We start from the raw sequence: 25584 nt of genomic DNA, 5'->3' as shown, positions 1-25584 counted from the left end.
TTATCCTGATCCAGCGTCCGATCTGTCGACGACAGTCCGTCGGATTAGCCTGGTCTGCAGGCATAGGATAAGCCCTCAAAACTGAGTGAGAGGAGCGGCCTTTTAACCCCCACTTTCTTAAACTCCTCCGTCGTCTTCGTCTCGTCGTTGGATCAGCATGTTCCTAGAAGGGAATCGCCTCCGGAGAGGGCCGGAGAACGCCGATCGAGGGAGCACCACGCCGGTGAAGGCGGCGGAGAAGAAGGCGCACACCTCGCAAGAGCTCACGTTAAGCTATCTCTGCGAGAACCCGCAGAGACAGCCCGACGCCGCGGACAATCTCGCGGGCAAGAACAAAGAGACAGTCCCAGACGAGCCCCCCCGCTGGATGGAGAGGGACTTCCTCCAACTCAGCGGCGGAGGAGGAGCCACTCGTCCGAAGAGGGAACCGGAGAACGGTTCAGATTGGGGGGAGAAATTGGGGAAGAAGGCCAAGCCGGAAACCCTAAATCTGTCTCTCTCTCTCGATTCCTGCAATCCCCTGCCGTCCAACACGAGGGCGAGCTCGGAGGACTGGGGGGCGTCCTTCTCCTACCACTCCAACCCGTTCTCGCACAATCCGAGCTGCTCGCTGACGAGAAACTCGACGGAGAATCTGGACTACTCGAGGGAGACGGACCAGCGGGAGGGCACCAACGGGTCGGTGCACAGCCGGTTCAAGCCGGTTCAGCACAAGGGCGATAGCTCGTCCTTCTTCCCAGCCGAGCTGCCGGCCAGGCCCAGGGAGACCCAGAGGAGCTCCCAAGGGAAGAAGACACCCGGGCTCAAGGAGATAGTCCTGGATCCGGTGCCCCTCGCAGCGCAGAGGCTCAACGAAGCGGGCCCGGACCAGGCCGAGGGGATCAGAAATCAGCTAAGGAGCGAAGTCACCTCGGCGGAGAACAAGGAGCTCGTCTCCAGGCTCCAGAGGAGGCTGGAGAGGAGGGCTGATCTGACTCCGGGGGCTCTGATGAAGGCCAACCAGATCCAGCTCGAAGCCATGGTGGCCGTGAAGTTCTCCCAGCCGGCCTTCCTCTCCGGAAAGGTCTCCGCGCCCGTCCCCGAGCTGGCGGAGATTCTACTCGAGTCGCGGTGTAAGAACATAAACTGCCGCAGCGCTCTCCCCGTGGACGACTGCGACTGCGAGATCTGCGTGAAGAACAAGGGGTTCTGCAGCGCGTGTATGTGCCCGGTTTGCTTGACCTTCGACTGCGCGCAGAACACGTGCGGCTGGGTGGGGTGCGACGTGTGCTCGCACTGGTGCCACGCGGGGTGTGGGATTAAGAGAGGGTTGATCAGGCCGGGGGTTTGCGGGGGAGATGGGAGGAGGACGGAGATGCAGTTTTACTGCGTGGGGTGTGGGCATACGGCGGAGATGTTTGGGTTTGTCAAGGATGTGTTCGTTTGCTGCGCCAAGGACTGGGGCGGGGAGACGCTGGGCAGGGAGCTGGACTGCGTCAGGATGATATTTAAGGGCAGCGAGGACGCCAGGGGGAGGCAGTTGTGCGCCTTGGCGGAGCAGATGGTGGGGTTGCTGCAGAAGAAGCTGGTTTCTCCTTCTGAGGCTTGCAACCGCATGGTGAAGTTCCTCAAAGGTAAGAGCCCCTCTCTCTCTCTCTGTCTCTCGAACCTTCCATTTCTATCTCTCTCTAACCTTCCTTCTCTATCTCTCTCTCTAACCTTTCATTTCTATCTCTCTCTAACCTTCCATCTCTATATCTCTCTAACCTTCCCTCTCTCTCTCTATCTCTATCTCTCTCTATAACCTTCCATCTCTATCTCTATAACCTTCCAACTCTATCTCTCTCTTCTCCCACAATCGACATCATCTCCCTCCTCTCTCCCATCTTCTACACAGACACTTTCTCCCTCTCTCTCACCCTTTCTGTATACTTTCTCTCACTCATTCTCAACTCTACTCTCTCACTGTTTCTCTCTGCTTCCTACAATCTCTCTCTCACGCGCACGCACACATTCTCTCTCCTTTCCTTACTTTGTGGTCATCTGTTCTTCCTGTGTCCTTGGTTGTTCTTGATGGGACTGGGATGAATTTTAGGTCGCCCAGTATGACCCAATTTCACTGGGGATTGTCGAAGTGTTTGGTCAAAGACCAGTGGTGCTTTTGATCAAAGACTTATGATAGGACAAGCATTGTAGTAGTATTCAGTAAGGTAAAGTGTTCGTCAGCCGTAGAACTCAATTTCCATTGGATTTGTCCAAGTAAAGCCCTAAAACCCAACTTTTTTTTCAACAAAAAAAGGTACCTGGGTCTCGGAAAGCCAAAATCTTTCAGAAAAAAAAGATCTTTGCGAGTCATATTTTCTGGCCTTTTGAAGATATTTTATGAAATATGTCCAAGTCAGAATTTTATGAAAAATCCCCCCTCTCTCTACTCTCTCTCTCTCTCTCACACACACACACACACACACACACACACAGACACACACACGCACACCTTCCATCTCTATCTCTCTCTTATTCCAAAATCGACATCATCTCCTTCCTCTCTCCCATCCTCTTGTTCTCTTACACAAAGACAATCTCTCCCCCTCTCTCAACCTTTCATTATATTTTCCCTCATCCATTCTCAACTCTACTGTCTCTACTCTCTCACTGTTTCCCTCACCTATTATCAACCCTACTTTCTCTACTCTCTCACTGTTTCCCTCTACTTCCTACAGTCTCTCTCTCACGCACACTCATTCTCTCTCTTTTTCTTTGTGATCATCAGCTCTTGTGTTCTTGGTTGTTCTTGATGGGATTGGGATGAATTTTAGCTTGATGGGATTGAGATTGTCCAAGTGTTTGGTCAAAGGCCAGTGGTGGTTTTGATCAAAGACTAATGATACGACAAGTAGTATTGTATTAGAATTCAGTAAGGTAGAGTGTTCGTCAACCCTAGAACCCAATTTCCATTGGATTCAACAAAAAAAAAGTACCTGGGTCGCGGAAAGCCAAAATCTTTCAGAAAAAAAAGATATTTCCGGGTCATCTTTCCTGACCTTTTGAAGATATTTTATGAAATATGATCGTGAGGCGTTCTAATTTGAAAAATATGAAAATCTCTCAGACGGGCGACCCAGCGAGCAGCCCCCCAAAGACAAGGAAGTCGCTGGCTGGGTCAAAAGGGAGGAAGCGAAGGCGGAGGCCAGCCCCAGCGGGCAGACCCGCGGAGCTGACACGGGAAAGAAGGGAAGCGTGGCGGAATCAGAGCCGTCGATCAAGGAAGGGGAGGACAGCCTAGACAGCATCGTGCGTTTCAAATTGGCGGAGGCGGAGCTGTTCCAGCGGCTGGCGGACGAGGCGAGGAAGGAAGTGGAGGGGTACAGGCGGATAGCACAAGGAAAGAGCGAGAAGCTGGAGGCGGAATATGCGGGCAAGGTGGCCAAGCTCTGCCTGCGCGAGGCGGAGGAGCGGCGACGGAAGAAGCTTGACGAGCTCAAGCGGCTCGAAAACTCCCACTACGACTACCACAACATGAAGATGAAGATGCAGGCCGAGATTTCTGGCCTCTTGGAGAGAATGGAGGCCACCAAACAGCACTGGGTTCGTCTTTGAAACTACACACACACACACTTTCTCTCTCTCTCTGGCTATGTATCTGTCTTACTTTGTCCTGTAAAGCCATGGCTGGATCTGCTCTGGGGATTTCCGTCGCTGAAGTTTAATGGGTTTCCTTTTTCTGAGCCCTCCAAGGAGGAATCAGAAGTGGGTGGGGTTTCTCTCTTTCTGTATCTGTCAATCTTTCTTTCCAATTGGACCTGGATAAGAGTTTTCCCAATTCTGGACCATCGGAGGAGGAAACAAAAATGGGTGGGGTCCCAATCTCCATCAGATTGGGGCGGACAGACATAGAAAAATGCCCGTTAATCATCGTCCAGAGGAGTTAGCCTCCTCTTTTGGGGGGCTGAAGGTTAAACTATAATTGTATTTTAATGGTCTAGCAGGGGTTGCCGTAAGATTGAAGGGTTAAGAAACGGGCCTCGTTGGTTTCCCACGTCGCTTGAGGGTCCACAGCGGGCCGTTTCGTTGGGGGGGAGCAGCGTCGGTTCGGTCGGGTCACCGCCCATACACTGATAGTGACCCCGATCTTAAAAGTATGTAACTAGGGTGAGATTTCAGTTTCTCTTGGCAGAGAAACTGCACGGGGTTTTAGCCCGGACGATCCCATCTTGCTCACGCTGGTTTGCCTTCTCTCTTTTTGTCTGTTCTGTGTAATCTATCTGTCTCGTCTTCTTCTTCATCGATCCGTATATATCGACAATCTTCTGTATCTGCTCATGAATCTATCTATCCTCCTACCTGTGTATCGATTAAACCATCTATCAATGTATCTTTCTGTGAATATGTGAATCTCTCTTAATTTATACATCAAGGTAAGAGACCAGTATATCTTATCTATCTCTCTCTCACTCTACGTATCAAACTACTCATCTCTCTGACTCTCTATGTGTGCGTATATCTCCACCTCTATCTCTTTCTGTCTCCATGTCTCTCTCTTTGCATGAATCTCAAGACCGATCTCTCTCAAATCTATTTGAATGTATCTACCCATCTCTCTCTCACACGCACACAGTATCTACACTTCTCTCTATCTCTCTGTATCTATCTATTGACCTACTTCTCTTTACTATCAGTGTACCCATTTCTCTCTCTTTCTATGAATCTATCTTTATGTGTATGTGTCCATCCATCTACCCATCTCTCAATACATCTATCAATCGATCCGTTTCTCTCTCTCTCTCTGTCTCACTATCTATCAACCCATCTCTGTATACATCTATCGATCAATCGATCCGTCTCTCTCTCTCTCACTCTATCTATATCACTATCTCTCTATACATCTATCTATCAATCGGTATATGTCTCTCACTCTGTATCTCACAATCTATCAACCCATCTCTCTAACTAAATCCATCTACCCATCTCTATCTGTTTATCTATCAATTCACATCTTGCTCTCTGTATCAACATTTATGTATGTATCTAGTCCATCACAAAGTTGACTATTTCCTCTACTCTCTCGGTTGCTCTTGGCAGAGTGCCGAGAACTGAAGATGGGTCGATGGGCTTTATCACTATCCTTGTTAGTGATAATCACCTTCTCAAGTCACACTGCGGCGATCATGGACTGGTTGCCATTCTCGGCCACTAAGACAACCAAAACAATATCGACAGCGCCAGCGGAGGACCGGCAAGCCCAATTCTCCGTGGAGCCCTTCACCGACGAGAACAACAGGAAAGCCCTTGACGAAGCAAGAAACAACATAAAAACGCTAAACTCATGCTGGCAGGAAGCGTACCGTGGCCTCTTCTCAAGCTGCTCCGAGATCATCGCCGACGAAGAGAAACACTCTAGACTCGCCTGGCAACTCAGCGTCTGCTTCATCAGAGACTCTGGCCGCGCATCTGTTCCCCCCTGCGCTGCCAAATCCGCCATGAAAGACTGCAGGAAGAAGCTCAGCGACTTCGAGCAAGAGATTTACCTCCAGTTCTTCATCCAGACCAACTCCCTGTGTCATCAGCTTCAGTTGAGTTCTTCACTCAGTTTTCCTGGCTTTTGTTTTCTCCCTCTAGGTTTATATTTCACTGTAGGAAACTATGATCCGACTGACGATCAGATCGATTACCGGAACGCTGATTGATGATAACTGAGCAGGGCGGGAGCGTTCAAGAGGGACACGGAGAGATTAGTGAACGAGTTGAAGAGATCGGCGCAGGCTGCCGGGGATATGCTGGAGAGTATAGAAGGGAAGTCTCAGATGTTGATCGAGAGCTCGATCAAGATCCAGGATTCTTTGATGGCGGTTGATTCTCAGACTCAGAGATTGGAGCAAGCGTCGAGCCACGTGGAGGCCCAGATCGTCGATGTGATGCAGCAGTCTACTGTTATCTTCGAGCAGACGAGTGGAATTAGGGTTTCACAGGAGGAGCTTCTAGAGGTGCAGGCAAAGATGAAGGGCCAGCTGGAGAAGGGAATGGCGATCTTGTTGGAGTCGTATGAGAATTTGGGTGTCGGTTTGGAGAAGCTGAAGATGGAAGCCACGGAAATGGGACGAAGGGTTTACGAGATTGGCGATGAGATGAACTCGAAGATGATTAATTTGCAGGATTCGGCGAATGATATTGGCCGCATGGCGCTTACGTCGCTGGATAATCAGAAGGAGTTGGTGGAAGGGCAAAGTAAAGCTTTCGATGAACTGAAACACCTGACGGAGTTTCAAACCGATGCACTGGAAGAAAGCAGGTGAGATTTTTAGAGGGAATACCAAAATAGAGAATAGTAAATTGAAAAAAATTGTGTTTTTACCTTTGTGTTCTTCAGGAGTATTCTTGAGAAATTGGTTGCACTCGGCCGCATGCAGCAGGATGAACTGATTCGGAAACAAGAGCAGATCCAGGACGTGCACGATCGGCTGTTTCAAAATTCGCAGACCATCTTGGCAGCCCAGGTGCTGTCCTCTTTGAACGAAGGAATTCCTTGAGTTCTCATAAAAACTCGATAAAGAATAATTTCAGTTTAAAAATTCATGTAAAAAAAATATTCATTCAAGTCACCAGCGTGTTTTTTTATAGGATGAATTCGAGAGGAAGCAGATGAACATCTTCGCTGCGTTGGAGAAGCTCTTCGACCTTCACAATGCTATTCTCCTAGAATCGCGTTTCATTAAATCAATCTTTTACTACTCATGCGTGATTCTCCTACTTTACGTGCTGACAAGCACCAAGCAAGCATTCCACGTGCGAGCCCGTCTCTATTTAGGTAAATATCTTGCGGAACCGATTCATTCTGAAATATCGAAGATTGAAATACTGCGTTCATAAAATCCTTCTTTTCTCCAGGATTGTGCGTCACTTTTGCAGTCGAGATCGCTGCAATAAAACTGGGGGGAGAAGGGCTGCACCTTCAAGCTCGAGTTGCATCTAGGATTTCCGTGCTCAGATATTCGTTCCTCGTGGGAGCAACTCTCCAGATTCTGTACTCAATTTACACCTACCGGTAAGATCATCATTCGAAAATAAATTCCGAAAAATTACTTCTCCAGATGACGAAATCGGACTGCGAAAATCTGTAGAGACTATGAGTTGCTGAACCACCGGCTTCTCCAGAAGCTAGCAGAGAAGATTGACGTGGTGGAGCAGAAGACAGGTACAACTTTGAATTTCCTGTGCAAAGACTCACTGATCGCTCCGTCTGATTTATACATTTTCCATGATAGATCTTCTATCCTGGAACGACGATGCAGACGACGACTTCAGCGGATACTCATGGATCGAACAAGAACTTCCAGAAGAAGAGAACAGCGTAATCGATCCTGATTTTGTCTTACCACAACAATTCAAAGACGAAGGTGCGACTTCAAGCTGCAGGAAGTACGACCTCCGCTCCCGTCGCCCGTGTTAAATTTGAATCTTCCAAATTCCCGCCAAAAAACGGTATTTATAGGTTTAGGTGATTACCTGTCTTCTTGTTAATGGGCCTTGGATGGAGATTTCTAGAATGATAAATGGGCCCAATAAGGTTACGGCTTTAGGAGGGTGAGTTGACTGGCCCACGGGCTTTGTACGTGGACGAATGTGGGCTTCATGTTATCATTTAATGAGGGTTCAACTAGCTAATGGTGAAGCACGCCCACACGTGAACGATGTCGTTTCTTGTCGGATCATCAGAAAGTCTTTCGCCTTGCACAATTGCACCGTTCTCTACTCTCTTCCTTTCCGTCTTAGTACCCACATCATCTCTCTCTATACCTATATCTCTATCTCTCTCTATCTCTCTCTATCTTTCGCTCTATCTCTCTCTAACTCTCTCTCGCCATCTCTCTCTAACTCTCTCGCTATCTCTCTCGCTCTCTCTTTATCTCTCTTTCTCTCTCTGTCCCTCTCTCTCGCTCTCTCTCCATCTCTCTTGTTCTCTCTTTCTCTCTCTCTCGCTCTCCATCTCTCTTGTTCTCTCTCTCTCTCTCTCTCGCTCTCCATCTCTCTTGTTCTCTCTCTCTCTCCATCTCTCTTGTTCTCTCTTTCTCTCTCTCTCGCTCTCCATCTCTCTTGTTCTCTCTCTCTCTCTCTCTCGCTCTCTCTCCATCTCTCTTGTTCTCTCTTTTTCTCTCGCTCTCTCTCCATCTCTCTTGTTCTCTCTTTCTCTCTCTCTGTCCCTCTCTCTTGCTCTCTCTTTCTCTCTTTCTCTCTCTGTCCCTCTCTCTCCATCTGTGTTCTCTCTTTCTCTCTCTCTGTCCCTCTCTCTCGCTCTCTTTCTCTCTCTCCGTCCCTCTCTCCCCCTCTCCCTCTCTCTCGCTCTCTTTCTCTCTCTCTCTCTCTGTCTTAATACCCACAGTATCATATCTGTCTCTCTCCCTCTCTCCCTCTCTCTCGCTTTCTCTTTCTCTCTCTCTGTCTTAATACCCACATCATCTCTGCCTTAATACCCACATCTTCTTTCTCTCCCCCTGATGATCTCTCTTAATACCCACATCATCGTCTCTGTCTCTCTCTCTTAATACCCACATCATCATCTCTGTCTATCTCTCTCTCTCTCTCTCTCTCTCTCTCTCTCTCTCTCTCTCTCTCTCTCTCTCTCTCTCTTAATACCTAGATCATCATCTATGTCTCTCTCTCTCTTAATACCCACATCATAAACTGTCTCTCTCTCTGTCTTAATATCCACATCATCATCTGTCTCTCTCTCTCTTAATACCCACATCGTCATCTCTCTCTTTCTCCCTCTTAATACCCAAATCATCATATCTATCACTCTTTCTCTCTTAATACCGACATTTTCATCTCTCTTTGTCTCGAAATACCCACATCATTATCTGTCTCTCTCTCTCTTAATACCTACATCATCATCTCTGTCTCTCTATCTCTTAATACCCACATCATCATCTGTCTCTCTCTCTCTTAATACCTACATCATCATCTCTGTCTCTCTATCTCTTAATACCCACATCATCATCTCTACGTCTCAATTTTGTCTCTAAATACCCACATTATTATCTCTCTCTGTTTTTTTTTTCTCTAAATACCCACATTATCATCTCTCTCTGTCTCTTTTTTTGTCTCTAAATACCCACATTATCATCTCTCCCTGTCTCTCTCTTTGTCTCTAAATATCCACATTATCATCTCTCTCTGTCTCTCTCTTTCTCTCTTAATACTCACATCATCATCTCTCTCTGTCTCTCTCTCTTAATACCCACATCATCATCTCTCTCTGTCTCTCTCTTTATCTCAAAATACCCACATTATCATCTCTCTCTGTCTCTTTCTTCCTCTCTAAATACCCACATAATCATATCTGTCTCTTTCTCTCTACAGACCCGTCATATGTCTCTCTCTTCATACCCACATCATCATCTTTGTTTCTGTCTCTCTAAATACCCCCGTCATCATATCTCTCTCTCTCGTTCTCCGTCTCTCTCTTGTGATACCAACATCATCATCTCTGTCTCTATCTTGCTCTCTAAACACCCACATCATCAAATCTCTTGTCTCTTTCTTTCCCTCTCTCTCTCTTAATATCCACATCATCATCTGTCTCTCTCTTGCTCTCTAAACACCCACATCATCATATCTCTCTCTCTTGACACCCACATCATCATCTGTCTCTCTCTTGCTCTCTAAACACCCACATCATCAAATCTCTTGTCTCTTTCTTTCCCTCTCTCTCTCTTAATATCCACATCATCATCTGTCTCTCTCTTGCTCTCTAAACACCCACATCATCATATCTCTCTCTCTTGACACCCACATCATCATCTGTCGCTCTCTAGCTCTCTAAACACCCACATCATCATATCTCTGAATCTCTCTTCCTCTATAATACCCATATCGCCATTTCTCTCTCTGTCTTTGTCTCTTAATACCCACATCATCATCATCTCTCTCTCTTTCACTCTAATACCCACATCGTCATCTCTTTATCTTTCTCTCTTAATACTGACATCATCCTCTATTTGTCTTTATTTCTTAATACCCACATCATCCTCTCTTTGTCTTTCTCTCTTAATAATCTCATCATCATCTCTCTTTCTCTTCCTCCCTTAATAACCCCATCATCATCATCTACCTCTCTTTTTCTCTCTTCATGTCCGCCTCATCATCTCTCTCATAATACCCATATAATCATTTCTCTCGTAATACCAAGATCATGACATTCTCTCTCTCCGAGCACCAACATTATCTCTTTCTCTCCCTCTCTATGATTACCTACATCTCTCAATCCTTTATACCTTAAATAATACCCAAAATCTCATCGTCTCTCTTTTCTTCCTTCTCTGTCATTGTATAGTGAATACATCATACGGCGCTCTCTTCTTTCTCTCTCTCTTCCTTCTCTCTCAGTACCCACAGGATCTCTCTCATTATCTCTCAAGACCCATATAATCTCTCTCTCTTTCAATTCTCTCTCTGCAAGACTACATCTATATTATCTCTCTCTCTCTTCCCTCTCCCTCAGTACCCACATCATCTCTCTCATTATCTCTGAAGACACACATCATCATCTCTCTCTCCCCTCTCTTTCAATTTTCTCTCAGCAACTAGATTACCTCTCTCTCTCCCTCGCTCGACATCTCTCTCGCTCTTCCCCTACCGTTGCTTTCGCTATCCAACAGTTTCTTTCTCCCTCAGTCACGTTCAAGCTATAAAGTCTCAACCCAGACTTTCCTATCTCTCTCTCTCTCTCCCCGGCAACCGGCAACTTCAATAAGACATCAATGCGCTGGGCCATGGTCGGCACGAGAAGGGAGAATATATCGTCGACGATCTCTTCCAAGTCCCAAGCAAGACAAGCCGTCTACGCGTCCCGCTCTTTCTCCACTACCGCCAAGGCTATCTCTTTCACCGCCTTCTCTCTCCCTCTCTATAAATACATCTCTGCAAAACCATTTCTCGAACTCTTCCCCCTCTCCGCCCCCTCTGCAATCTTGATTCTTCTTCTCTCCATCGGCGATCTCGGCATCTCTTTCTCTACAATCCATCTCTCTCTCTACAAAGCTATTATAATCCATCTCTCTCTCCACACATGGAGAGGCGGAGGCGAAGAGCGTGCACGACAGAGAAGGAGAGGGTGGAGCTGGCGAAGGCGGCGGCTTGGGCGTGGTACCAGCGAAGCGTGGGGGAAGAGGGAATGCCCGCACGTGCGATTCAATCTCCGCGGCCTCCACGTCAGCTCCGGCCCTCCCGCTTCAAGCTCGAGGCCGCCGCCGCCGCACGCCGGGAGACACGTGGCGAGGCCAGGAGCTCCCGCGGCGTCGCCGTGGCGGGGACACGTGGCGCGCCGAGAAGCGCCGCCCCGCCGCCGAAGAAGACTCCGCCACCGGCGAAGATTAACAAGTTCTGGATGAGACACGCGATCGGAGTGTGTGGGCCCGTGGCTGACGTGTTGCCGCAGCCCAAAGTTGTGCCCGTGACGGCGGGAAATCACCGCCGTCGGTAGAGCTCCGGTCGTCGGATCCTGGCCGTTCGTTCGATTCCCGGGAAGTAGGGACCAGTTTTTTAAAAGATGTAAAATACTTGTCTTTTGTAGATAGGATTTGACCAGATCTGGTGGATTTGACGGATTTGATCTTTGTGACCTGGTCGCAATTCCCAGGCATGTTCCAAGGATATGAGAAGACATAGTAGAGATTTTCACACTGTTCGGCGCAGATATTTGACCAATTAGGCAATTTCCAGACCGCCCAAAATCTCTTTGGGGGTGGAAATCCAAACCGCCTGTAATTGCATCAGACAAGTAAATCGTATTTTGTGAATATTTATTATATTTCTTTAGTATATCTTGATGGTAGTTAGTTTTGAAGTAATTGAAAACGTTTGGGGCTGTTTAAGTTACTGTTTTACAAGTTTTTGAAATTCAGGAATTAGTCTAAACTTGATTCTGATATCAAAATATTGGAGAAAACAGTGATATAATCATTTAATAGGTGTGATGTAAGTCGAATATTTAAAAGTATATAATTTGAGTTTTATGCAAATTAAGAGAATAACACCGTGTACCATGAGTAAAAGTGGTTTTTTATATATTTGTATTAAGATTCAAAAGATGTCCAAAATAAAGTTATCTATTTTAGATGATATTAGGTAAAAAATATGACTTAAGTTATGAAATTGACAAAAACATCCATTAGTCTATAAAATTTTGAATAGAGATGTTTTTTAAAAAAATTGGAGAAACTTAATTACCACCAAAATAATATATGTTTTTCTCAGAAGGTTTTAAAGTTGAATGTCTGATTTTTTTTAACAATTTTGATCTCAAATATAATAGAAGTGAAGTGAAGAATTTTTCCAAGGGTAAACTTCTTGCTAACAACCGTATGAAGTCCTTTGCAATATTTCTAACCCTAAAAATGAGTGTTCACCAGTTATCTTTTTTGAGTTCTAGGATCTTGCTTGATGAAAAATTGACAATTCATGCAACAGAAGGAGAGTAATGAAATTGTAACAGACCTTTCAAAATCGATAATCAAATCACTTGTGCACATACCAGATCTGTGATATTGTGGTTCCACAAGAGAGACGAGTTAAGATATTCATGTGTAAAGCTTTTGGACATTTCCGCATGATCCTTGGCATGCCAAATAATATCTTTCATCTTGATGATTCTCGTTATGAGTCTGTCGTTGTTCTGACCATTTTGATTGCATCAAGTGCAGAGAGGAGTGACAAACCATTTTAAACTTGTTAAAACATTCTCTTTAATAGTTATTTTTGTCATTATTCTCTTGATACTATCCTCGTTTTAATGTGAGTTTACAGTTTATGTTTTGATTTTGACACTTCATTAAATTTACATTTTTAGTATGCATTTTACATAATTTTCAGGCCCAATAATTTTCTTAGTCAAAATATGTTTTAACATTGTGATTATGGCTCTAATTGTGTTGTGAGTTAATTATACCCCATGATTTGAAATAAGAAGCGTGAAGAAATAAAAGGAAAAACATATTCTAATGAGGGACCCAATATCATCGGGCAACCCAGCTTCTATCCTATGCCGACACTCAATTGACCGAAAGAGAGTGTGCGCAGCAGCACTCAAGCCAACCACCAACCTGCGAGTGCCAACACACAAGGCATGTCAACACCAAACCTAGCAGCAGCACGAGGCTCAAGGGCCCCTAATAGAGGCACATAGTAGGCCCAAGTACATAGTAAGCACAGCCCCCGCGCACATTGAGATAGTAATAAGGCTCATGGGAGATCATGTGAGAGCTCATGGGAGATCATGCGGCTATTGGGAGAGCTATAGGAGGGATCCATGCAACCAATGGTCGCGATAAGGCTCTCTTGGCTATTTTAATGTATCATCTAGCTAGGTTTTCTTCGTCCTTTGTTGCATGAACAAGGGTAGTGGTGGGAAGGTAATGGAAAAATATGTGGCCATAAAGCAATCACACATTTGATATTTTGTTCCATATCCATTAATACATTGTATTCATTACGATGCACATGTGATGCTTATAATGAAGTCATGAATACATGATCGGACTTAATGAATTATTATGCGATCATAGTACTGAGATAAATAGTTTTTAATTATCTACTCTAAATATTCATATTCGGTTTCTGGAGAAAGACATTAAGTATCTGGATCGAAGAATAATATATAGTCCCAATTGTATAATAGCACGGGTAGTCCCTTAGCCGTTAGTGTGGAGACACTAAGGATAGACAGTGGGTGCTCTCTAGTAGAAAGAGTTTAGTGAATTTATCCATACAAATCCCAGAATGTTATTATACCAAACTAACAATCAGGTTGATTCATGTCACAGTTGTATAAGTGATCCTTATACTTGAGACACCAAAGGTATATTTGGGATGGATGGTTGTACTTTGACTATGACCTACGAGTTTCTAACCATCGAATTCAAAACAGTCTTAGTTCATGTAAATCCAGAAGTTCACAAAGACTATCGAGTGTTCAAGATGAGATCATTCACCCTTAGTATAAGAGGATACAACTTGATAAGCCAAAAATAGGGATGAATTATCCAATTAAAATCCCTTATCGTTGTTAATTTTAGCTTATACAATAAATTTTATAAAACTCTAACTTAAGATGTATAGTGATAAGTATGGGTATCGTCCAAGAGTAGCTAATAAGGCCATTCAATTACTTGTCCAATTAAATTATCCGACCCTAAATAGGGTTAATTCAATCTTCAATGAAGATCAAATTAACCTAATTATACGAAGAATTTAGAAAGAGGGTAGAAGAGATTTGAATATTAGAAGAATTAGGGATCTCTAAATTGACTTCTTTGATCCAAAAAAGTATCAAATGAGTAAAGTAGATGGATTAAGAAGAAAATTTGGTTTTAATCTGTTTTGTGGAGACTAGGAATCCAAACTACTAACTACTACCTCATAACTATAATTCAATCTTTCCAAGAAATTAATTTATTATTATTTTTTTGTTCTTAATTTTTCAAGTAGAATAGTAAAAACAATTTAATTATCTCTCCTCTCAATCCTAGTAAGGACTTGTACATGCAGCTCAAGCCACGCGATTTACAAGTTCAGACCGAGATCAACAAGAAAAATCACAAAGTTCACTAATAAATAATCCAAATTACACTAAAATTCAATTACAATGAAGTAAAAATAACAATTTCAGATGATCCATGCTGGTTCCTCTCTGTACTACAGCTGTGAAATATCCCCCTCCAGAATGACCCCCCAACTCGAATTTCTGATTTATACTTAGGTTAGATGGTAAAAATTACCATTTTACCCCCAATAATTAATTACCATTTCAATCTGAATGATCCAACCATACAGATTGAAAAGTTGAGAGGAGCAAACCCATAAAATTTGAGCTTAATGTGACTTCAGAATTAAAAGTTATCAATAAATAAAAATTGATCAATTTGAGCCGTTGGATCAATTTTTATTTATTTAATTTAAATTTTGAAACACCTGCACTCCGTGTGGATTGCTGATTGGCTGACGAGATTATAACTGTTGTTGAAGGTTCATTCTCAGCGCACCACGCCACCTCCCATGCATGCACTTTGTATGCGCAGCATGGGCGGTGCATTTACCACCCTCAAAGGATGCATCTACAGATTGCGTTTAAGCCGTCGGATTTTCTTCCAATGGCCGAGATTTGGCCATGTGGCCTGGCAAATCAATTTTGTGAATTTTTTCACAAAACATGTTTTAATTCGCGAGTGCACACAGATGCCACCCAAAAATAATCGGAGATATACCCCTCCACTTTCTCTCTCTTCCATATTTCTCAAAAAACATAGAAATATCATAGAAAAATCAAACTTAATTCGATAAAATCCTGAAAATATTTTTATTGGATTTTGCGCTTGCAACGCGCGACTGAGAGGTGTTTTAAGGGCATATTTGCAACCAAAATTTAAAAATAATCCCTCCGATTTTAGAAATTGCTCTAGACTCCAAATTGTATTACAATTATATCATTTTTCAATATCAAAATTCATTTATTTCTCAAATAAAGTCCCAAAAATTTAATAAAATACTAGAAAAATCTACAAAACTCAGTAATTCATCCACACATTAACTAACAATAAAATTAAATTTTAAAGCTGCCATTTCTATTTAAATAGATTTATTCAAATCTTAAATAAATTCCATAAAATTCAAAAATTAACAGAAAATCAGAATTTACTTAGAACATTAACTAATATGTAAATATATGATAACAAACTTGTTTTAAACTCTTTAAATGCATAAAATTGTGCCAATTACTTGAATTAAGCACATAATTTAGGGTATTATCATAACTCAAGGAAGTTTTAGGTTCTAGTGCCTTAGATAAATGACATACAACTATTTTTTATGCAATATAAACATTGATTAATCCCAAATTAATATCTAAAACATAATACATCACATATACTTTGTTGGGAACTTGTTCCACCCTTGACTTTCTCCCTTTGAGTTTGCTTTGAAGCCATTCAAGTGCCTGACATCTAGAAGTGTCCACGCGATCAAGTTGCTCATTGATTTTCACTTCTTCTTCTCCAACTCTTCTTGAAAACCTTGTAGACCTTCTCACCATGAAGACTTTCTTCTTGGATGAATGGACAAGAACTAAAATGCAAGAAAAAAAGGGGAGCACATTTGGCTAGGTTAGGTGTCTAAAATGGGTGTCCCTTTCCCTATTTATATTTTACTTAATTTTTTTCACAAAAAATACATTGAGTAAAATATATTCACCAATGTCCATATGATCTTATGTGTGTGACCCTCTAGGCCTAAATATCATTCTAGTTAAGAATTTTAGTGGCTTAATGATAATTATTAGCCAACCTTATTCATTAACTATACCAACATATAGATTAATTAACCAAATGATCGATTTAACCCAATCGATAGGTTAAGTTTCCAACTAATGGAATGTAAAAATACACCTCGTGCTCTAGAAGGTACATAGCATTGTATGAACTCTCTCATGGAACCTTTACCATCATCGATTACTATATAATCCTTCATCCCCGTGAGACTCTCGAACGACTTAGAGTATGATTTTTTGTTAAACCCTAATTCGTCATTTGGTTAATAATGATTGTAACGGGGATCATCAGAGAATGCCTTCTCCAATATCTTACCACAATAGTCAGGGATATATCTGCACCATCTTCCTTGAGCAAATTCCTCTTGTACTAGGGGTGGATGATTGCGTCTTGACCACTCAATCATCTCTATGAGCTTCTTCCTATATCTGAGCTATGGCTTGTTTGAATCCCATGGTTAGAGACTCCTAAATCATGGTGAAAACATAATTTTTCCATCCACAATATGTGCTTGGTGTCTCAGGTAAAAAATGGATCACTTATAAAACTGTGACATGAATCAACCTTATTGATATATAGGCATAATACTATTCAAGGATTCGTTTGGATCAAATCATACTTATCGCCATACTAACATCCACAAGATCAACCATACTTATCGTAGAAGTAGGATAAAATAGTGCTTTTCTACCTAGAAAAATTGATCTCCATCTTAAGTATCCATCAAATAGGAATATTTAAAATACATGTTTAAATAGTAAGAATCATTGTATTATGATAGCATCATAATTAACTAGGCCATTGCCTCTATTCATAGACTTCTTTATAAACATCACTCTAGAATAATAATGAAAAAAAATTCATTAATAGAAATTAACTAAAAACATGATGTTATGATTTGGCTTGGCGGCCACGTAATATCCATCAGGAAAATGGTGCAATGAAGCCTTTGGCTAAGGTAGTGAAATATCATAGAAGAGTTATTCAATGATTTCTGAATATATCAGTATAAACTTAGATGGCCTATTAGGCCTTGATAGTTGATCATACTTGATGGGTAACTATCTTGAAGCCCAAGCCCAAGTCCGTGAGCGACCGTGTCGTAAAGCGAGAGCTGATGTGAAGAACCTAGATTTCAAGTATCAAGCATGAAAGTGGGTCACGATGGTATGTTTTCTTTTTTTGTGAATGTATTTTGTGGATTTAGGGAGGGCCTCCTTGTTTGGGGATCCCCGTGTTTTATGTGTTTTAGGATGGATTTGGGCCATGAAGGGTATGCCCTTACCTTTGGGCATTTCCCCCTAATTTGGCCCATTAGGGAAACCTTCCCTATCCTTCATAAGGGAAGTAGTGCCCCATGTGACTCGTGGAATTCCATTTGTGAAATTTGAATTTAAAGTGTGTCTCTTCATCTTTGGGGTTCCCAGTTTTCTCCTCTGCCATGGATATTTATCCTTTCTGAGGAAGACGATCGCTAAACGACCCACCGCCGCCAAGTTCACTACTGCCAAAGCCATTGCCACCAGCGGAAGAACATCTATCGCCGTCGTCCTCTCTCCTTATGCACTAGTTGAGGGTCTGATGCTGGATGTCGTCGGTGACATCATCCGATCAAGTATCGAGATGACGTTCTAATATCAAAATGATGTCGGACGTCGTCGGTGACATCATTTGGTCAGGTATCGAGACGATGCTCTAATACCAAGATGATGTCAGATGTCGTCAGTGACGTCGCCTGACAAATAATTCCCTAACGGGATATGTAACTATATGATGATGTGACCTAGGCGAATGTACGTGCAGGCCCCAACTCGTGGAGATTCGCCAACCTCTAAGCTCTAGGGTAGGCAACCGGTGATGGTGATGATGACCTTCTGACCCTCGTTGGAGAGACGACGGCGAGTACGACGTTGAATGGAACAATTTTTTGATGCTCGCATGTAATGGATGACCTCAACCCATACCTAAGAAACCACACGATTCGTAGTTTTCTCGATAAATTCTCTCACCTAAACTAACCCGAGCGTGGTGGAGTGCAGCCAAAAATATATTGTAAGAGATAATGTAATGTGCAAGCAAGGGAACGACATACCTCGTCGATGATGTCAGCCGTCGTCAATCATAAATGTCGGTGTTGTAGCCGGTGCGGATAAGAATTACAGAGGTGTGCTGGAGGCGAGCATGGCATCGCTTGATAGGCCGCAATGACAAGGCACTGGAGCATGACACAGGAGAGGGCTGGATGTTGCTTGACAGGTGGCGTGATGCGGCACCGGAGACGATTTCAGACTCAGAGGCAAGGCAGGATGATGAATGATGACTATAAGAGGCACAATGGATGTTTGTGGCTCGGCGGGCGTGACCTGGGTGATCAGTGGCGCGTGAAAAACACGGTAGTGATAATTGTCGGGCTAGTGCAGGCAGCACAAGACGAAGTGCATCACGCCTCAATGCTGTTGCCCATCGAAATAGCGAGGCAGCACTGTAAACTCAAGCAAGAGCGCTGAGTGCAGCACGATGGCAAGAGCGCAGTTGGTGGGAGCGATCACAGATTCGGGGTCTGGTGCAGCTACAGGTTGGGACAAAGCCGACCAGCTACGGTTGTCCAACGATGCAGTCGCGCAAGAGACTTTGTTGGCAGCGCTTGTGGAGGTCATAACCGAGTGAGCTTCACAATGACCAGCCAACTATGACATGGTCATCGGGGGAATGTACGACTAGAATACCAGACGATGTTGTGGTCAGATTTGGCAATCGCGCGACCAACTGGTGCACGGCTTGGCAATCGTGATGCAAACCCGACGTTGGCTGGTGTTGTGGAGTTGGCTCATTTGTCTGATGGCAGATAGTTGTGTCAAGGGAGTCCGGAGGTGGCCAACCATGAATGTCAGCTGCAACGGGCTACCTAGGCAGAGCTCCGAGTGGTCGGGGAAGCATGGCGGATGGCCTCGACAGATGCGCCACGTGCGTACAGGTGAGATCATGTGGAGTCAAATGTTGATTTTAACCTGCATGTAGCGTCGTAAGTGTGCGATCATGCAACACAAACGGTGCCCGTCGATGTTCGATGGTGTGGTACACAATCGATGGAATAGGGGTCGCAACTTTGCACAGTCATATGGCGGCTTCCCGACTTGGAATGCGAGGTCAGGAGCGACCGGTGCAAACTCACCCACCAAATCGCGCATGTGTCAGCATATCGAGTGCACGACGACTTGATGGCGGCGAGCGACGATTTGGGCGGTGCAACTTCGTGTTGGGGGAGGGGAAAGGTGAACGTTTCCCACTCTTCTTCCCATCCTCTCTTTCTTCTTCCTCTTGGTATGAGATCTGGACGATGGTAACTGCCACAATAGAAAATCCAGATCTGAAATGGTTTGGTGCCCATCATGGCCTTATATAGGGCCATGATGGGCCCTTACAAGAGGGTCCATTATGGGGTCCATTAAGGGACCCTTTTACATGGGTTCCCTTTACAACAAAGCAAATAAAATAAGAAATATAAATAAAGCCACAGGGCGCACGGTGAACATAACATGACACTACGAATCGACATGATGAAAATGAGACATAAAACGAACATGAACCGGCGAGAAATTCAAACAGTCGATGGCGTGGTCGTGCTTTTCACCCGGGGTGTTAAACCCGGATGTCTTCACCATCACCTTGGCATGCTGGTCGTGCGGGGCGTGAGCCGACGAGTCGTCGACGGTGATGCTGACAACTCTGATGATGTCTCTGATGGGGTAAGGTTGTGCACTCCATCAGGGTCCTAATTTCATCCTGCTGCCATCTGCCCTGCCGGTGGCCACTGACCATATCATTCGTCTCTAGTCAGATCATCCTCTTTTGGATGACCGACACTGTCATCGCATCGCCATGACGATAGCTGCCCGAGGTCGCCACCAACCGACGCCCGCAACTCGTGTGCTATTGCTGCCATTTGCAACCGTTTGTGCACGACCGCCACCCACATGCGTGATCACCAACAATCGTCCCAGTTCATCTCATTACCGCCTGTGACCGCCGTTGCCCATTAACCATTTGTCTCTCATTTGACCGCCCTCATCTGGATGATCGATGCCCTTGCCACATCGTCGCGGTTCGATCCACCTGAGGTCACCACCCATCGGCACCTGCAGCCCATGTGCGGCCAATGACATTCGTTGCCACCGTTTGTTTACGATTGTCACCCTGCATGTGATTGTCGCCGCTTGTCAGGTCACACACTCGTGCCCAACTGCTGCATCCCGCCAGTCCTTGTGACTGTTCGGCTGTCACGTGTCCCATGTGGCCTCCTCGTGACCCTCCATGCGCTCTGCGCACTCGGGACCCAAACAACAAGTTTTGCGCGTGCTGTTGTTGATGCCTACAACTACCATGATCGTCACGAGTGCCTCACCGGAAGCCCTTGACTTTCTGCGCACACACAACGGCGACCAATCAGGCCTTGGCGTCTCCATCCATGGACAAGAACCCGCGTCGCACCACGACCTCTTGGCCACAGCCTGCAGGTTAAAACTCCTTACCCGTCGAGTATTATTATTTCCTCCAGTGAATTTGGGGCGTGTTCCACCACCGTTGATTTAGCATTATAGGATTAGGTGTAGGATCAAGGGATAGGACTTTTCATTCTGGGTGTTGGATTAGGCTTGCTCTCATCGACGAGTGTGGACACTCGCGAGAGTAGCCATCCCCACCTTTGGGCCTTCCGGCAAATCTATCAGGTCATTGGGAGCATGCACGCATCCCTAGACCCATTTGTGTCCTCATTCAGATTCTTCGCCCTAGGTCAGCAGACTTCTCATGTATGTTTGATTGATTTTCTATGTATGCACCATCCATTAACATTCTATAATCTGATTGGCCTACCATCCCTATGGTGTAACAAGAGCCATTCGATCCCCATGTCCATCGCTTTACATCAATACTCTTTGTCATCCTAGGAGTATCAAGTAGATGAGGAACTATACGTACATGGTAACCGATGATAGATAGTCGATACACACTCCTTTCTATCTTGTAGAGCATGAGGCATAGATTGGCACCCCAGGGGTTGGAGACTCGACCTATCAATTGTGTTCAATTGATCCTATATTATTTGATCTATATGGTGATATATAATAATTGATTTGGAGTCCAATAAAATTTTATTGGGCTACTAGAGTCATTAACTAGAGTAGTACATGGGCCAAGAGGGTCAACTGCAAATGGTGTTTTGGGCATCTAAATATATACTTTAGATTTTGGTGTTTTATAAAAATACCCTCTTTGTGTAAATAGGGGAAGGCCGTGAATGAAATTCATTTAGGAAAAAAATGTTCAAGGCTCTTCCCCTTCTTCTCCCTTCTTCCCTTAGCTCCTCTCCATTCCCGATATTATCAGGACGTCATTACAATGACAAAGGAGAGTGGAAAAGCTTGTCAAGCTGAAGGAAGAGACTTGATCTGCCATGGACCACTAGGATATGTTTAGAGACTGCACACATGAGCAGCTTGAAATGTCTCCCTCAAGGATCCTAGAAGTCATGGATGCAATCCATGCCCTAATGATTTAATTCATTATTTTATTGTTATGTAATTCTGTTATTAGTCTTTTACAGTAAATTTTTTGAACTTTTATTCCAAATGAAGGCCATATAACCCAAGACATACCCCTCTAGGGTTGTTTTGTTGATCCACAACCATCTATTAATATATAAATAACTCTTAATCCCTCAAATTATTACATATTGTCATTTGTTATTCTCTTTTTTTAATCAAATTTCTTAAATCCTCTAGAAATTAAAATCAATCTTCTCTTTATATATCTAGACTTTAAATCCTCTTATATGTAATTTTCTTCATTTTATTAATATTTATATCTATTCATACTATGTTACAATTTTTCATCAAAACCTGCTAGATTTAGTGTATATCTTCCATAGTCCAAAGGACCATTTGAATGTGACCCCATAGGCCCATGTATCTGTTTTATCGACCAATTCTGTGGCCAAATATCTGTTATTAGCCTTAAAAGTTAATTATCTATATCATATTATAGATTAGTTAATCACAGATTGATTTAACCCAATTGATATGTCGAGTTTCCAGCGCATGGCATAAAAGCTACACCTAAAGCTCTAGATTGGAGTGTAGTGACTCATTCATGAAATCTTTCTGTCATTAGTTATTGTGTGTGTTCCTCATCTTTTTGAAGATCTTAATATGACTAACATTATGGTCAGCTGTCAAACTCTAATCGATCATCCGAGCTAGTATTGTATGTGTTCAGAACTCATCAAAGAATTCTTTGTTGATCCTCCTCTTGCTTATCCAAAGACTTCAACACCTTGTCTTAATTGAGTTATCTCCTCTTACTCTAAGGGTGGGTGTTCCATCTTGACCACTTGATCATCTTAATAAAATTCTTTCTGCACTAGAGCTGAGACATTTTGGAATCCCATGAATAGGAACTCGTCAGTCATAGCCAAGGTAAAACTGTCTATCCACAACACATCTTTAGTGTTGAAGGACCACTTATGCAATCATGATATGAATCAACATGATTGACATTTTGATAAAGTACCATTAATGGATTCATTCAAATTAATTCATTGAACTCTTTTTTCTAAAAAAGGACCCATTATCTGTCCTCTGTCTATCAGATTGACCCCACCCATCATATGAGTGGGACTAGATAGTGTTATTCTATCTGGATACTTAAACGTCCATCTCTTCCATTTAGAGAAAATTTATTTTTTCCCAAGTTGGTTAATTGTTTTTCTTGTAGAACCTAACTAACAAATTATGCTTGTGACTTATGTGCATTTGGGAGAATGAGGGCTGATTCAATCTGGTCTCTGTTGAACCAACCAACTCTGTACCCTAGGGAAGACTCACGCAGACTAGGTATATTAATTTTACTATTGTTGCAATTTTAATTTAACTAAATCAAATAAATTTTTTACAACAGAAAAAATCACGGAGACTCGTATTATGGGATTGAATTCGTCTCCACATGGAATTGCCTTTAGAAGTTGATCTAATAACTTATTTAGGGTGATGGATAATTCAGTATGATAATAATGCTATTTAAAGATTTTAGTTATAGTTGAGAAGCAGAAGTAATAGTAATCATAAATATAGCAAAATAGTAGAAGATAAGTAATTAGTTGGTGGGAGGAAGTATTTAATGGATGAGAGAATTAAGATAATAGGTAATGGTAAGTAATAGTAAATGGTGTGAGAGAGAACTAGAGAAAGAGAGAGATAATATAAGATATTATTTATATCTTAGAGATAATAATGAATTAGGATATTGAAATGAATGAATGGTATTATAGATATTGGAAGAAGTATATAAGATTATTAAGATAGAGAGAACAATAAAAAACTATTAGGAGATAGGAGGATTATTTAATTGATAGTAAGTTATATATATATAAGATAGGAGATGGATATAATAATGATGGAGATTAATATTTAGTTAGATAGTGAATAACATTTCACTTTAATAAGATGTAATAAGTTAATGAATAAGAGTCTCTCTTTTAGTAAGAGGTATGAAGAAGAAGAATGAACAAGAAAGGGAACATAATTATGATAGGGGAAAGAAAGGATTATATGTTAAGATTTTGATTAATGGAGGACAGAAATATATATGTATAAATATTACTTAGCATTTAAGAGTAATAGAGATAGATTGGAGAATAGGGATTGTGTAATTTAGAAGTGAAGTGAGTAGTTAGATATGCTATTTACGATAGTTTAATTAACTACATAGATGGAGAGAGAAAAATTAATAAGGAGAAGAATTAAGATGATAAGCAAGATGAATTTTAGTGGGTATTTTTGGATTTTACGCTTAAGATTATCTTAGGCGTATAGTCATATGAGTTATATAGTTTAATATATTTAAGATATATTTTTAGTATTGTTTTATGAACAAAAATTGAAGAAAATCTGACAATTATGTTGACACCTTGTAGATATTTGACAGAATGCCTCAAAGAGGCCACTACACCCAAACAAAATAAAATCCAAATTTTATTTGAATCATACTTAAATCTACCAATTCTACTACTTAATGAACTAGTTCGCATTCCGATCGAGCTAGAAAACATACTGAATTCAAGAACATGGGTGGGGATCCCATCGCTACTCCCTAGCTTTGGTGTGTAGTTTCCCCCTTTCGTCTCCTCCATCCTGATGCAGATTGTTCTCTTCCTAGCCTTTCTACAATGCCTCCTTGAGCTGTTTGCACAATGGCAAAGCTGTCACAACTCCGATGATCACTCCAAGCTCTAAAAGAGACCTCATCTAGTGGCTCTTTCCTTACGCGAATACGTTAGTATCCCTGTCATCGACCTCTTTGGCTACCTTATCAGAATCTGGTGCTCAAATTCACCCATCGATTGGGCCCCAACCGTGTCAGCCAATCAAGAGCCTGAAAAGGAAAGAAAGGAAGTTAAATAATATGAGACGGATCTCACTGCCCAAGTCTCTTTAAGAAGATCAGATATCTTAAATAATATCCATTCACTTAAAGCGGCCTATTATAATACGGGCTGCAGGCTGGGCCAGCTTGAAGAACACGACCCGCTGGCCAACGATCTGCTTTTCCTATTCTCAGCCTGGCACGGTGCTAAGCTGTAGAGGACTAACATTGGAAATCCCATATTGGAAGAATTTGAAATACATGAAGCTATATAAATGTCATTCTTCTGTATCATTTAAATTAAGTATCTACTTCCCTCTCCTGCATGTGTGCGCTGGCTTGATTACTGTGGGCCTCTATATGGGCCATGCTAAGGGTTGGCCTTGAGTCGATGATCCAGCTTGGGGCTACTACTTTGGCGTCAACTGCTCACTAGCTTTGTGAGGGCTTGACTGTCGTGTGGATACTTCTAGATGCCGGGCACATGAACGACTTCAGAGAAATATCAAAGGGAGAAATTCAAGGTACAAGTTATGTATTATGTTTTAGAGATCAATTTGGAAACGATAAATTCTTCCATTGCATAGAAAATAGCTTTCTATCATTCATTCAAGGCGCCAAAACCCAACAGTAGGGAGATAAAGTTTTTGAAATGGGAAGATATGAATAAAAAATGATAGAGAATGATTGAATAGTGATGCTAGTGGATGGAGATGATGAAATAAAAACTGATAATTCTGTCTTGGGCACCCAATTCCTTTTCATCAACTTGGATTCTCATATTTTTCCAGGTTCAGGTTTTTTCTCTAAAAATATGTACACTTTAAAATAATTAAATTAATATGGTTGAGTAACAAAGAACATAAGGAGAGCC

At 42.7% G+C, this 25584-nt stretch overlaps 2 protein-coding genes and 1 long non-coding RNA gene across 3 annotated transcripts; 2 read left to right on the top strand and 1 right to left on the bottom strand.

Annotated features, from left to right (window-relative positions):
• Positions 1 to 6: 6 nt before the first annotated feature.
• Positions 7 to 3799, top strand: TTA1 (class I heat shock protein, putative (DUF1423)). The gene is made up of 2 exons (XM_078588405.1): positions 7 to 1613; positions 3089 to 3799. Exons 1-2 carry the CDS (start codon positions 158 to 160, stop codon positions 3574 to 3576), a joined length of 1944 nt encoding a protein of 647 aa, XP_078444531.1. The 5' UTR covers positions 7 to 157; the 3' UTR covers positions 3577 to 3799.
• A 135-nt stretch (positions 3800 to 3934) lies between these two features.
• Positions 3935 to 7704, top strand: GEX1 (gamete expressed protein 1). Its single transcript, XM_078588406.1, has 8 exons — positions 3935 to 4202; positions 5059 to 5548; positions 5678 to 6265; positions 6344 to 6470; positions 6595 to 6781; positions 6862 to 7018; positions 7095 to 7168; positions 7239 to 7704. Exons 2-8 carry the CDS (start codon positions 5076 to 5078, stop codon positions 7421 to 7423), a joined length of 1791 nt encoding a protein of 596 aa, XP_078444532.1. The 5' UTR covers positions 3935 to 4202; positions 5059 to 5075; the 3' UTR covers positions 7424 to 7704.
• Positions 5283 to 5829, bottom strand: LOC144713735 (uncharacterized). Its single transcript, XR_013584135.1, has 2 exons — positions 5505 to 5829; positions 5283 to 5437 (listed from the first exon to the last, which is right to left on the bottom strand). It is a non-coding gene; the product is annotated as an uncharacterized LOC144713735 (long non-coding RNA).
• Positions 7705 to 25584: the final 17880 nt, after the last annotated feature.

Source organism: Wolffia australiana, chromosome 16 (assembly GCF_029677425.1).
Source record: "Wolffia australiana isolate 7733 chromosome 16, ASM2967742v1".
NCBI lineage: Eukaryota > Viridiplantae > Streptophyta > Magnoliopsida > Alismatales > Araceae > Wolffia > Wolffia australiana.
The sequence above is the reverse complement of the archived record's forward strand: the minus strand, read 5'-3'. Positions and strand labels throughout refer to the sequence as shown.

What these genes read in the sequence shown, in the direction of transcription:
- TTA1 (XM_078588405.1), top strand. Translation starts at nt 158, where the DNA reads ATGTTCCTAGAAGGGAATCGCCTCCGGAGAGGGCCGGAGAACGCCGAT. An exon ending in CATGGTGAAGTTCCTCAAAG is followed by an intron (nt 1,614 to 3,088) that starts GTAAGAGCCCCT and finishes AAAATCTCTCAG; the next exon opens with ACGGGCGACCCAGCGAGCAG.
- GEX1 (XM_078588406.1), top strand. Translation starts at nt 5,076, where the DNA reads ATGGGTCGATGGGCTTTATCACTATCCTTGTTAGTGATAATCACCTTC. An exon ending in AGACCATCTTGGCAGCCCAG is followed by an intron (nt 6,471 to 6,594) that starts GTGCTGTCCTCT and finishes GTTTTTTTATAG; the next exon opens with GATGAATTCGAGAGGAAGCA. An exon ending in GCGAGCCCGTCTCTATTTAG is followed by an intron (nt 6,782 to 6,861) that starts GTAAATATCTTG and finishes TCTTTTCTCCAG; the next exon opens with GATTGTGCGTCACTTTTGCA.